Source organism: Pagrus major, chromosome 14, assembly GCF_040436345.1.
Source record: "Pagrus major chromosome 14, Pma_NU_1.0".
Taxonomy (NCBI): domain Eukaryota; kingdom Metazoa; phylum Chordata; class Actinopteri; order Spariformes; family Sparidae; genus Pagrus; species Pagrus major.
Window position 1 is genome coordinate 6,631,674 of NC_133228.1, and position 15,054 is coordinate 6,646,727.

General features: G+C 41.2%; 1 protein-coding gene across 1 annotated transcript in view; it reads left to right on the forward strand.

The window, feature by feature from the left end:
* Positions 1-15,054, forward strand: part of zdhhc17 (zDHHC palmitoyltransferase 17) — a 30,747-nt gene that overhangs the window by 7,476 nt on the left and 8,217 nt on the right. Inside the window, exons 2-10 of the mRNA XM_073480961.1 lie at positions 1,048-1,151; positions 2,743-2,865; positions 4,907-4,984; positions 6,376-6,520; positions 6,892-6,956; positions 7,982-8,144; positions 8,295-8,420; positions 9,522-9,664; positions 10,702-10,802. Coding sequence (XP_073337062.1) covers positions 1,048-1,151; positions 2,743-2,865; positions 4,907-4,984; positions 6,376-6,520; positions 6,892-6,956; positions 7,982-8,144; positions 8,295-8,420; positions 9,522-9,664; positions 10,702-10,802 — 1,048 coding nt within the window. The remainder of the gene's footprint in view (positions 1-1,047; positions 1,152-2,742; positions 2,866-4,906; positions 4,985-6,375; positions 6,521-6,891; positions 6,957-7,981; positions 8,145-8,294; positions 8,421-9,521; positions 9,665-10,701; positions 10,803-15,054) is intronic.

A 15,054-nucleotide genomic window follows, 5' to 3' on the forward strand; every position in this document is an offset into this window, starting at 1 on the left:
ACCTAATTTTTGGATGGTTTTAGTAAATAAATCCTAAATTCAGTTATTCTGTGATGGTAAATTAGAGGTGATTCAACTCGGTTTAACATTAGCTATAGCTCTCATTCTCTGGCTGAAGCCAATGCTAGGTGCTCTGTGTTTACCAGACACAACCCTTATTTCCGGGTGATGGAGGGTAATTGTGGTTTCCTTGGCGTTTCTATGGAGGCTAATTGAATGTGAGTAGCACAGTCGCCATATCTGTGTGACAGATTAGATCTCAGCAGCAACAGGAAGACTCAACAAGACTGGGTCTGTCCTGCTGCCTTTATTTCCTCTTTTAACGCTGGGATCAGTTATTGAAATGAATGCTAAGTGTCTGTCTTAGAGCAAGACACGGATTCTACCATCACCAGGGCATTTTCTCTTGTTGTTAAGTCTTGCCCCCCTTTGGAAGATCATGCATGTTATGTTGTTCTGTGAATATTCTTGCAAACTGAAATCTTGATTGCCTAACAAGCATCATGTTCCTCTTTAGACATTCTGACTTGTCACAGCAGAAAAAGCACAGCTGGAACCAATAACAAAAAAGATGGCTCAATTCCAAAAATCATTGCAGTGCAATTCAAGAATAAATAATGTTATTAGACCTGTGTTTGACGAGTCAAAGGTCTACTCTACTTGATGTTACCTTATGTTACCTGAATTAACCTCTTCTCAGGAATTTGTGGGTGTGTATAGACAGTGCTTCCTCCCTGTCCCGTTAGTTTTGCTGCACCTGTCAGTGGGACAGTTTACACCATTACCATTGTTATTAGTCTTTGGTGATTTCATGTTATAGCTCCACCCAACCTCAACCTGACTAGAGGTCTAATCAGTCAGTTTCACTGAAAACACCTGTGTGTGTTTCACTTAAGTAATATACCCCACTACCCCACCCACCGGCCAGTGCATTTTGGTATGTTATGATATGATGGCGATGATCTAATAAAGCAGCACGATCTTTCATATCCTTAACTCATCTTTATCTCTGTGTCTCTGTCTCTTGTTCTCCCTCTTTCTTTTCAGGAAATCAAACCCCAGAGTCATTACAACCATGGCTACAGTGAGAATGTTAGCCGTAAAAACCATGTGGATGACTACAGCACCTGGGATATCGTCAAAGCCACACAGTGAGTGGACAATACGTTGTTGTCTCATGTGGTCAGCTTGTGGCGCGACCTCGAGAAATAATGAGTTTGTTTTTGTTTTGCCAGTAATGTCATTTACAGGGTGTAGTCTCAGAAAGGTTGGAATTAAGGCTGTCACTTTTTCTTTAAAAGTAGAGGTTTTTCTCAAATGTGTGAAAAATTACGTTTTCTAACTGTAAAGATGAATTCAAAAAACAAGGAAAGTAGTTAGCCTTGCCATCCAGCTGAACTACTTCATGTTCTATTGACCTCTATTGATCATTAAGCTAAGCTAATGAATTAAAAATGACACTTACTGATAATCACAACAGATGATCACGACACCAAGGCATCTGAGAGCAGTGTGTGGAAATATTTTGGGTTCTACACTGTAGATGGCAAAATTACCGACAAAAATAAATAATAAAGTTTTATTGACTGTATAAAATATGGACGGAGCTTCTGGGTCTGAAAAATAAAGCCAATGCAAAAGTGCCTCAATCTTGCATTCTCTATATTGACCACCAGGGAGCAACTCCTCTGGCTACAAAAAGAAGTCTGACTGTGTGTTAGCTGATGAGAAAATGAGTCTACTTCTCTCTTGATTTATTACCTCAGTGAACAGTTTCCGAACGAGTTTATGGTCTCAACCACCTTTTCCAAGTAATACATAATGAGTATTTTGTTAATTATGGTCCCATTTGGAGTAAAATAGACAATGAAGCAGCGAATGCTTTGCGGCGTGGTTAAGACACACCTTCAAGCAGGTAGCCCTGTTGTAATGGAAATGAAAGCCGTGCTGGGCTTACGTGCCGAGTCAAACGGAGTCGAGCTGAGACAGCACATGTGTACGGAAAGGCCCCAATAGTGCAGAGAGGTACAACTCTCTGTTTCCGACCACAGATGGAGGAAATCGCTGACCTCACATGCTCACAACAGTCACTGTACACTCTCAGCTTTACGCATGATGTTGTAAATAGGTTACATTCAAATTAAGTCAAACAAAGTGCATTTGAACTTGACTTTTTGAAAAAGTGACAGCACTATTCAACATTGTTTACTACTTACTAACTAGTCCAGTAGGAGTCTGTGTCATTACTGGAGGGCAGCATGTTTACTCACTCACTTATGTATTTGTGGGCTCAAGATACCACAAATTTCAAATCCGGAATTAACTCCACCATATTTACAGCTATGGTTTTCTGACTCAGCACATGCCACAGATATAATTCACAAGCTCAGAAAAGTTTGAGAGAATGTGGGGGGTGAGGGGAGAAATGTGGAAATGTCTTTGTGATAAGACAACAGAAGCTTTGTCTGGGATGTTTTTACTTTTGACAGCAACAGATTTATGATGTTTTGATTTGAGGTTCAAAATATCCGCTTAAAGACAGCCAGCGCCAAGTTCTGCCACAGTGTGGGTGTCTTGTTTGGGTCTGCGTATCTGTTTATCTGTTTTTTGAAGTTGTCAGTTATTGTGTGTGTGTGTTTGTGTATTTTGTCAGTTTGTCTATGTATTTAACCTTGTGTTTATCTGTGTTTGCCAGTGTATTTGTGTGTGAGGAGACTTTAATCCCTCTCCTCTCTGTCTTAGGTATGGCATCTTCGAGCGCTGCAGGGAGTTGGTGGAGGCGGGCTTCGATGTTCGGCAGCCAGACAAAGAAAACGTAACACTCCTCCACTGGGCCGCCATCAACAACAGGATAGACTTGGTCAAGTGAGTCCAGTCGTGTTTTGTATAAGGGTGGTGGTGGCAGTAGCAGAAGCTGAGACTGAACCAAGGACTGGCTGGAAATATGTGGTTGTACTAGTCAGTCTCCAGGTGTGACTTCGAAATATGAAACAGCAGGTCACTGGAGAAAGAACTGTGCTCAGGTAGCCTACCAAAAATAAAGGATAACAGATATAATACATAGACAAAAATAAGTCCGCTCACGGCTTTTCTCCACTTTTTGCATCTTTGTTTGCTTGCGCAGCTTTTCTGCTCTACCTTGTTGCTATCTATTAACCCACCAAACTCTCTACCCCCATGAGAAGAAAAGAGTTTCCCCGACTCTAGCCACACACTTAAATAACCCAGCACTCGGTGTCAAAAAGGTTAACACCAATTCAGCAATTAACCTGCCGTTGTTGCAAATACATTAAGGTATGGAAGACAACATAAATGTTCCCCTCCTGTGTAAATACTGCTGGCAGTGTCTGACCCTCTCCAGCACCTCTTGTACTTTTCTCTTAATTGCTGCTTTAAGTTGGTAGAGTTGCTGGAGTCAAGAGACTGCATATAGCTCCTCAGTCAAATGCAGTCCTGTACTCCTGCCTTTTATGTCAAGACAGCAACATAGCATAGAACTTCAAATTTAACCTGTGCTTTCAAATTGAAGGCCTCTTTTCCTATTGTCTTTGTCCCTCCTACTGAGGATGAATGGCGAGATGCAAGGAAACCATATGGCGAGGGAAAACAAGGAAATGTATTTTAAGCGTGATGAGATGTCCTGTCCTCTGAAGCGTCAGGAACACGCACCATTTCATTCAGATTTGCCAGATGTAGGGGTTGAGTATTTATACATCATGGGGTTCAGCTAAAAGTCTTCCGTGATAGCTGCTCTTGTATATCCTCGCCGTTGGATCCTCAGAGAATCCTCCTCACTCTTCAGAGCAGAAATAAGAGATGTTGGACTGCCTGCAAGTTGGCAGACAAGAACAGCTTCCTGTTCAATTAAGGAGCGAGGAAATATCAAATAACTGTCTTGGGATGTACCCCTGGTATTAATAACTGAAGTAAAACCACAACCGGAATAATGTGAATGAAAAAATGTCAAAACTAGTAGTGCGTTCTCTCAGAGTTGCCATAAGGCTAGAGTTGCTTTTACATATCACCTCTGAAATCGCTAATGATCCCACTGTCACTCTGATAGCAACCTCTGGCTGTCTCACCCAGCAGAGAAACCTCACATAGCTAGGCTGGTTTAATAATAAGATAATAAACTGGACATGGAGATGTAGTGCATAGGCCAGCAGCAAGACATTTTTTAATTTTCACAACTGTCAGCTCACGTCTGATGGGATAAAGTCCGTTTTTGCGCTCTCTGGAGGTCACAATGTTATGGTAATAGAAGGCTTAATTGTCAATGGCTGTTGGCCCAACTCTAAGTTACAGTATTATCAATTAACTATGAAAATATTTCACTTTGTTGTGGGGGATAGACGTCCATATATAGTGTGTGATTTAGTTTTTTGATCAGTAGTTTTTATTGTTTTCTTTAGAACAGGAAAAGAACATCAAATAGCCTCCATTATATGGCTATATGAAAACTGAGAGATAGGATAGTTAGATGGTAGACAATGCTGAGACAAACTGGCCAAAAGAAACTTAACAATACTAAGATGATTGTTGTTATTAATTCAGCTGTCAATTCCTCAAATACTTGATCAATGGTTTAGTCTATAAAGTGTGAAAAATAGTAAAAAATGCTTACTACACTGTCTTAGAGCTCAGAATGATTACAGATTTGTGGAAAATGTTTCCAAAAGTTCTTGGCACTACATGCTGTGTGCAGTTTCTGTGGGCGCCAACTGTTGGCATGACTAATGCACTTCTACTACTTCCTTCTTTTATCCAAACATCAGCCAACAAAATATCCATTGTCATTTATACCGGTTATACAGCCTGCATCTAGATTAGATTAGCAAGGAAAAGGTCAGATTGATGGGGGTATGCTGTATAAAGTGTCACCTGATGATTTTCTTTGTGTGTGCAGGTACTACATATCAAAGGGAGCCATAGTGGACCAGCTGGGAGGAGACCTCAACTCCACACCTCTGCACTGGGCCACCAGGTAACACACAATGACCACAGATAACATATCTGCAATTCAGTGGACTTTTGTTCCATGAATGCCTTAAAGGGAAAATGTTTCTTTTTCTTTCTTCAAATTACTATGCTGTGTTATCTTCCATGTTAACTTCTGTCTTCTGATTGCTGGTAAATGTAAGAATTATTTTTTATTGCACTTTTTAGAGATTCATTTATCAATCATGGCTAAATCAGTTGTGCCAAAATCCAGGGCGTCCTTGCCTGAGGAGAACAGGCCAGCTTCCTCACCGCCTTGTTCTAAATCACTCCTACAAACGGACACTTATGAAGTAATTCCCATTCACCGTCATCTTCTCCTTTTTATGGTTGTATTCACTTCTCGTCAACACTGATGGTTTACGACGAGATCCTCCGTCTCAACTTTATTGTTTGAAGGTTATTTCCTTCTTCCTCTTTGTAATGATTCAGTCATGTTGTAACTGCTAAGAAGGGACAGCTCACATGATATCCACCCCCCACCTCTCCCAAACAGACAGGGGGGAGCGTTACACACGCTTGTCCTGAATTATTGATAGGTTTGACAACGAGTATCCACACCATTGCTGGTACACAGACACTCTGGAGTCTTGTGTCACCCTCCGCTTCCCCCCATCCAACCTCCAACCATCCAATGACCTTTAAAAGCCCCCCCTGCCTCTCTGTCTGTATGACCTCAGCTATTTCGACACATGCTTGAGCTCAGTGCTGTCTGCTCAGGTTTACACACAAGAAGTAACTGTCACATTTCTGTGTGGTGAAAGTGATACTGCACAGATCTAACTTAGGTAATGAAATAAAACTCAATCAATCAGTTTTATGACTTCCAATCTTATCTGTCCTGTCGGGGACGTTTACATTGCAGACAGGGTTAGTAATGCAAATATATCTTAAAATCTCAATATACTGTATGCAATAAAAGCATGCAACAAATCACCTGCTGCACCACAGAGACAAACATCAAGTGATAAGAGCAGACAGGGAGTCAGTCTCTAAATATTTAACTAGCATATGAGGCTTCATCATTTCATGTGGAAATATAGCCATTTAATAGCAGTGGAAGTAAATGAGATGCTGATCTTTAGACTGTTGAGTTTAGCCTTGTCACCCACTCAGCGTTTTTAGTGGGTGTTAAAGTGAGAAGGGTTTTGGCTCTCTTCACCCTGAACTTCTAAAAGACTGTAGCTACGTGTTCCTGTTAGTGCAAACTGTTTCTGCAACATAACATGATCATTAAAATGCAAAAGAAACGGAGCATAATCATACTCTTCAATTTAAGATATATTAGTCCGTTTTTGAAGCTGTGTAGTGAGGAACTAGATGTCAAAATAAGGAACTGTCTGTATCTCTTTTAAATTGGTGTTTATCTTCTCCCAGACAAGGCCATCTATCCATGGTGGTGCAGCTCATGAAATACGGCGCAGACCCCTCTCTGATTGACGGTGAGGGATGCAGCTGCGTTCATCTGGCCGCCCAGTTTGGCCACACCTCCATCGTGGCCTACCTTATCGCCAAAGGACAGGTAGGAAATTCCAACACTGCAGCTTATTTGGCCGAGGGAAACCTTCATCCTACAGTGCATAAACGATCGGCAAATGTGTCCCTCTGACAGGAGTTCTTTCATATGGTTGTTATTGTCTACTGGGATATTTTAAAAGACAGTGGTAATTGTTAAAATAGGAACCAAACAACCTCCATTGTTTTATCATCTCTTTTTTCTGTTGTGCTAGTGTTGTTTGTTTTTTGTCAGCCACTGGGGGACAAGTCTGTGTTATATAAAAGCATTTTGTACCAGCGGCCTCCATCAGGGGGAGCCCTGCTGCTTCTCTTCTCCACCTCTGACTTCTCCTTCAGCTCCTTCACTTTGTTTATTGTATCTTTCCTCTCCATCAGGATGTGGACATGATGGATCAGAACGGCATGACTCCTCTGATGTGGGCGGCTTATAGGACACACAGGTGTGTATATTTATCATTTGCGTGAGGGAACACAGTATGCTCGTACAACTACAGCTTTATGATGAACACTGAATACATTTTAACCTCACATCAAGAAAGTTGCCTGGACAAAGTCTGAAATACTGACAATTACTTAATGTGCAGAAGTGCACTAAACCATAAGTACAGGCTGGAACAAGTTTCTGCTGACTGGAGCCGCACATACAACATCCTCATGTACACATGAGTGGTCATTCATCAGACAGACTGCCAACACAGGGAAACAAGTCCCAGTAAAGCTGCTCAGCTTCATTAGAATATCCCCTGATAAGCAGTTTTGCTGATATATCATTTCTATTTATAATGTAGTAATTTAACATATTGGTCCATGAGGGGTATTATATCATCAGCCACAGAAACTAGAGGTGTTGCTCAATGATGAAAAGGGTAATGATAAAAAGAATGAGAAGATTACTTAAAACACACAATCATTTTAGTGGAGAGTTTTCTAATGAAATGAATGACTTTCTAGCAGTTAAAATGTGTTTCTGTTTCAAGCAAAAATGCCCAAAAATGTCTGGTTCCAGCTTCTCCAATATGAAAATATGATGCTTTTCTTTGGTCATATAAGACAGTAAACTGAAAATCTTTAGACTTGGGTGCATGTATTCTATGGGGGGACTTGGATGTCCTCCCCCATGAGACCATTTTACATTTTTAAATAAAAAAAAAATGCAATTTCACATGATTTGGGACCAATATTATTACCAAGTATGTCTACAAAAAGTTGGAAAAGCATATAAGAAATAAACAATACTCAAGAAGCTTAATGATAAAACTTGCTAAAGAACTCTTCAGAGGACTAACTACAATCTTTAGGTCTGGGTAAAGTCATTTAATTGGTTTTGATGCTCGCCACATTGATTTTACATTTTCATTCTGCTTAGGTGGTGCCCAAAACTGCTTTGGTGCTGTACCTTAAGCCTTATAATGGTGGGATCAACCCTGATATCACAATGACTTGATATTATTCCTCTGTATGACAGTGTGGATCCCACCCGGCTGCTACTGACCTTCAACGTTTCCGTCAACCTGGGCGACAAATATCACAAGAACACAGCGCTGCACTGGGCCGTGCTCGCTGGCAACACCACTGTCATCAGCCTGCTGCTGGACGCCAATGCTAACGTCGATGCACAGAACATCAAGGTAATGCCCTCATGTCTTCATGTGCTCATATTTCCATATTATTTGTGTGATAATAGTCAAACTCATGTAAATGAATGACACTTTCATTTAGAATGGTGGAAATGGATCAGAGTTTTCTGTGATGGTTGATGTGTATGTTTGTTTTTTTAGGGCGAAACACCGCTAGATCTTGCCAAGCAAAGGAAGAACGTTTGGATGATCAATCACTTACAAGAAGCACGACAGGCCAAAGGCTACGACAGCCCGTCCTACCTGAAGAGACTGAAGATGGACAAGGTATGATCACACACACGTAAACACATGCTCAAATACGTCAAAAGAGAACAGCAGGCAGTCAGAGAGTGGAAAACTCATCAGGAAAACAGGCAAATATGAATCATTTTAATAAGATCACAGATAACAATCTGATATTTGCTGTGATGACACACATACCTGCGTGGCTCCCCATCTATCTTTGTCTCAGTTCACACAGACATGCTCAGACCAGCCACACCACACGGAACTTTTGCACTGCTGCAGGTGTCACAGCATGTCTGTGGTACTGGTTACCTTTCAGTATACAGCTGTCAGTTTGTCAGCTGTTTGCTACTTTTACAAGTCAGACAGGAAGGAGACGGCTCTTAAAAGAAGGGTTATGGTTAATATTACAAACTAATTCACATGTGTCCTGATGATAAACACTGATGTTTTAGCCACGGAAAACATCTGGTTGGTCATTTCCCACCCTGCTAGGAAATGTGTAAATTCTTTAGTGTGTTTCTATCACAGAATGTTAAAGCCAGGCATGCATGAAATTGTTAGTGCTGTTGCCATTTAAAACTATGTTTTAACTTTAATGTGTTGTTGTCTCTCCTCTTGTCTGCTGGGACATTATTAGCTAATTAAGGTAAAATTTAGAACTGGACAGTTAGAAATAGACTACATAAATGAATGCCCTTCTCTGCCTAGAGGTTATGTGTCCCTGTGTTTATACATCTGACCAATAGATTGTAGACTATTATTTGAATCATGTTCAGGTCTTAGCTTTAGTCCAGATCCCTAGTGTTAGTTCTAGTGTTGTAGCGAGTAGAGCTTCACAGGCTGTAGATTTGTGGAATTCAATCTACCTTTGCTCTTGATGTCTCCCTAGTTTAGACAGCCAGATGTGTAAAAATACAAGATGCTATAAAAAGGACAAACTACAAATTTAATTTCACTCTAGTTACAGTTGAGACACTTAACTCTACCCCCACCCCCCGACCCCCACCTCCTTCTTTTCACCACTTCTCTTTCCTGTGTTCTACCTCCTCCTAAATGTCCTACTTTCTCATTTTTCCCTCTATCTCCCCTGATTTGCCATTTGTATCCATCTGTCTCCTTCCCCTGTTCCTGCCACAGGAGTTCAGGCAGAAGGTGATGCTGGGAACACCCTTCGTGGTCATCTGGCTGGTTGGTTTCATTGCTGACCTGGATATTGACTCCTGGCTGATTAAGGGCCTCATGTACGCTGGCATGTGGGTCGCTGTGCAGTTCCTCTCCAAGTACGTCTCAACACAGATAACATGCATACACACTGCATATGCTGTTGACTAGCAGTCTTCTTTACTGGTGTTTATTTGCTATGTATTGCTTCAGTTAGAGATACAGTATTATCAACTATGATGTGTTTTTAGTCAACTTTGGGAGCTTAACATTTTCCTGTTGTGAGATGATAAAGTTCAGTCTGTATTTGTGCTTCATTAAGCTTGTAAATCAGATTTAGATGACAATGAAATACACAATCAATAAATTGTAAACACACAGTCCTTGTGGCACCAACACATAAATTGCACATGCACATATTCTTGCATGCAAACGCATATAATTTGCAGCATTCCACACCATGCAGTGGCAGTTACAAGTACGCACACACACACACGTTGCACCCCCTGCTTAAACTCCATTACGACTGCCATCTGGACCTGCTGGGATAGTTTGTTGTGGCCTTCACTACTGTCAGCTCTGTGACTACAATAACACACATTACCCAGTGTGTTAGCTTCATATTTGCTGACATTCATGGAATACTTTGCTGGTGAAAAAACATAATTGTGACTGTGAGTGCTGCTACAGTGTGTCGTCAGGTTATGGTTAGGTTTATTTTTGCTGCTGCAGGTCTCACATCAAACACTCACGTTTTTTTGCATTTGTCCATATGTGCTACAGTGAACAGGTTCCACATCTGCAGGAAGAATGCTTTGTATGTATTGAACACATAAATTATGAGCTGAGCAGTAGCTGTATTGGGAATGATGAAAATTGTAATTTGACCAAAACTTGAAAAATAAGACCCAAGTGGTGACAAATTGAATCACCCTTTACTAGTATCAGTGACAGTGTTATTGCCAGGCTGTGTTATGTATGACAGGGGTTAGTGTGAAGCAGATGTCTTAGCAATGTGCACACTGTTTGACATGGAGATCAGTGCAAAAATGAGACAACGGTAAATTTTATGGAAGAAAAAAAAAACGACTTAACAGATGACTGTTTAAAGAACATGGCTAATAACTTCGACCCTCCCCCTCTCCTCTCCACACAGGGCTTTCTTCGACCACTCCATGCACAGCGCTCTCCCTCTGGGAATCTACCTGGCCACCAAGTTCTGGATGTACACCACCTGGTTCTACTGGTTTTGGAACGATATCCTTTTCTAGTGTAGAATGCATCAGTTTGACTTTGTTTTCTTACCCATGAAACAGCTAGTGGAGTTCTGTTTGCTTCGGCATTGTCGCGTGTTTCCTGGCAGTTAGGGAGGGACTCTTGCACATATTGACTGGTGCTTGCTGTAGGCAATAGAGCTGAATGTGTGTTACTGTAGCTCACAAATTTGTTAAATGTGTACAAAAACCCAAAGTGTAAAAACAGTGAGATGTGATCTTACTGGGGGTAAGTGATAGACTAGTTCTTGCTGTTGCCAGGCAACCAGCAGACACTCCTGTCCAAACAAACTTATTTCCCGAAATGTTGAACTTCAGAGATTATCTCAGTTAGAAAACTGGGTGCTATAACTCTGCAGTAGTAAGAGAATATCCGTCTAAATAAGGAAAAACAAAATCGGGATGACTTCCCATGAGGCTCTGCTCCGTGCAATCTATAACTGACCTTTTTATGGTCATACAGAATCTGGTGTTTGATCAGTATGAATCACTTAACTTTGCAGACAAAAGTAATAAGTAGTTGTGTTCCTAATTGCCATTTTGGCAACCACTCCACTTCAGTCTTTGTGATGGAGGAATTCTGTGGGATCAGAGTATTTATAGTTTTGACATTTGGTTGATTCTTGAGGAGTCTTATCTAGACAAAGCTGCAGTGTGATTCAGTGTTTTGCTTGAGAACACTTCCCTAGAAACACTTGGCTGTTTCCGGGATGAGGCACTAACCTTAAGATTTTTAAGAATGGTCTCTAAATCCCAAATAATGCTGAGGATCTCACTGAACAATGACTGTCAACCCATTTCGCTCCATTAACATTAGGCTATGAGTCAAGTTATAGTTTAGTCCTCTGTAGCTCTCTTCAACCACTCAGAGTGATGAATGGGCTCTTCTGTCCACCTGTTTTAGTCTTATTCACCCACAATCCACTTGTGTGTGAAGCGTGCCAGAGCTCAGAGATCTGGCACGAAGTGTCTACTGGAAAAAATACATAAATTCAAAGCCTTGCCGTTGTGTCATATGTTATTTGAAATGGGATATTTATTCTTGGCTTTTTAGCAGCACAAAGGCGCAAACAGCGCAGGCCAAAAGCTTTTATGAATCTGTAAGACTGGTTTGTAAATTTGGCATAACAAGAAGGGAGGATCTCAATAAAATACAGACTTGTAAAAAAGCTTTTTACAGCATTCTGCTGCCTGTAATGCATTTTGGTTGAGGGAGACAAACGATTTGCAGGGAAAGTGCTTGCGTTGGCAGGCTGGAACATCAGTGAGATAAAGTTACAGACAGTTTCAGTGAATTAGAGGAGTGGAAATGGAAAAAGGTTAATTTAAAGAGCAGGAGGAGTTGGCAGAAATGATGTTTAACAGTTGCAGGCATGAATTGCCACAAATCACAGGGTCTCACTGTGATGAATATTTCAGTCAAAATGTAGAATAAATGAGCATGCTGCTTTGTTGTCAGTACCTGTTGCTGTTAAAGAATCTTGAACAGGGCGTCAAGTGTATACCAGAGTTTCTGTTGGCCTCAGCGCGGCTGCTGGCACTTCTTTTTGTTCATGGAAGAATTGCCCGTCTGTTTCGAAGCTGCTAATTGCAGGAGGTGAGAGGGGAGTTGTTGTTTGTGGAAAGCATTTAATTTTCTGCCTCATTGCTCCGCTAATGGGACGGCAGAGGAAGATGTCTTTGACCTGAGCTTATTGAAAAAGGAAACTGTGCCCTGAGGTCTTTTCAGCTAGTTTAAAACAGTGCTGGAGAGGTGCTCTGCGTATGTTTTTCATGGATGTGTGCGGTGTCTCTGGAAATTTTAATTGATGGAAGGAGTCTACTATAAAGACATCCCTGCCCTTGACCTGCTCCCTAAGCCAGCTTTTCTCTCATAAATGTTTGTTCGGAAGTTTCCCCTTTGCCTTCAGGTAGGTTCTTTGTTGTGTGAAGACCATTTGCTCATGAAAAACAAGTTCTTTCAGACTTCTGTTTGCCCTCCAGCTTTGAAGGTTGTCATTAAGCCTTTGTATCCGCCTCAAATCTCCTTCCAGTAATGCTGTCTTTCACCTGTCTTTTTAGTTAAAAGACATGCTGTTACATGTTCCAGACAGCACAGGGAGTTTAACTTTACTCGTGGACTGTTGCTGATGTCAGCTGTCTCTCTCTCAGTACAGGTGGACACTTGTTTTTTGTCCAGCTGCCTGCTTACATACAAATTAGTACTTTACTAATCGCATTTATAAATGCAAATCAAGTGACTTGCAAATCAGGAGCACTGTGGGACCAGATGATCTTTCTTTAACTATAAGTTAATAATAAATTCAAAGATAACGTATGAGTCAGCCTGTCCACACCGCAACACACAAGCCAAATTACCCCATGGCCTTCATAGTTGAGGATTGAAAGAAATGAGTTTGTACGACATTTTGTCTGAACAGGCCTGAAGGCAAGCATGTTTATATGTGCTCACATTTAAAGATGTGATTTAAAGGGGGGCTTTTGTACTGAGATGGAAGTCTTGGCAATGATATCGATTTAAAAAAAAAAAAAGTGCAATGGGAACAGACTTTGCAAAGTACTCACTCTTGTCTAGAAGCATGTGACTTAAACGTCCACTGAAGCTTCAGCTCTACTGAGCCACAAAACATGGCAGCAGGCAAATATACCAAATCTGTGTGGAGTGATGAAGAGACTATAAAAATATTCAAACGAATACATGAAATAAACACAAATGTCTGTTTCCGTCATGTTTTTTGTTTACATAACAGTATTGAACAGAAAGTCATTGATTTGCATTTGTCTTTCACAGATTTTCTTGAAATTTGTTTAAAATGTCGGATTGTGGGTTATGGAAACTTACAGAAACTGTTAGACATCTGAAAGCTGCGATGGGAAGGGTTTTCCAAAGCTGTTCGACCAGCCAACAAGCAATTTGTTTGAAATATACCGTTGCCTTTAACCTCCTGACGTCCTCCTTTGTAATCTTCAGTGTGTGTTGTCAGGGGAGGCATCTTGTTACTCTCTCTGACCCTTCAGAGCCTGGTTACATAACTTGTGGACTGAGGCCCAGCACGGGTTGCTGGAGTCCCGCGTTTTGTACGAGTTTGCAGTTTTAGTGAAACTTTATTGAACTTGGATTTGAAGATGAGAATATAAACCTTTCATTTGTGTCATGGGCTAAAAGACTCCAACATCTGGTTTAAAGTACCCTGGCCTGATTATCTTGTCAAACTTTGAAAGGAGACCTTTCCAGTGCACTTTTTTATTAATTTAGTTATAATAAACAACAAGATGAAGATATAGAGGAAGAAATGGGAGATGTCTCATTGCCTCTTTGTCAGCTTCATTTCACAGCACATTATTTTGCAACGCTTTGTTCTCCCTTCCAGGTTAAACCATTACATCCACCAGTTCTGACCCATTTTCTGCTTTTGTGAGCACCATATCCTCCTCAGGCCTGTGGTTGAAATCAGATCAAATGACACGGGTGGAGCAGTGCGACAGTACTTTTTTGTCTTTCCAGGACTCGGATCATATTTTCCTCAATAGACTTTGCTCATGAATGCATTTCCAGCAGGTGAACGTCTGAAAATAACAGAACAATGATGTTGGAATGAATTAAGTGTCATGAATTCACCCTGGAGTTTTGTATTGTACAGATGTAGCATTAATTCCACTATAGTATGTCTGCAAATCATTGCTTTCAAATACCACGCTGATCAATCTGTCTCTGGCCCTCTTATTACTCGGCCTTTCCTCTCAGCTGTTGGGGAAACCCTGTCAAACAATCACCTCTCAGCCTTTCAGAAGATAAATGGGTGCTAACTGGAGGTGATGACCACCTCTCCCAGAGGAAACATTGAACCCCATCTGTCTGATGAGTGCCATTGATCACTGGCAACAGCTCTGCAGTTCCACTGGTCACTGAATTAGTAGAGCGATGAGCCGCTCTGGGGAGTTCTTTGATTATCCATTTTAGTGGGGGATAAGGTCAGCACACTGTTCTTAATGGAGATACTTATGAAGATCAATGGCTTCATGTGTTCTTCAGGGACTTGGCCTCTCTCCCTCTGTCAGCACTAAGAAAGTGCGTATCAGTGAAGTCATAACTGTGCTGGAGGGATGACCACGAAAGCTATCGGCTCTTTCTCACCAACATGTGAGTTGTATCTGAAATGGGATTCCTGAGCCGACTGTGTGTCCCTCATAGATACTAGCAGGTACTTTCCCAGGGCAGCGAACCTTTTGGTAAT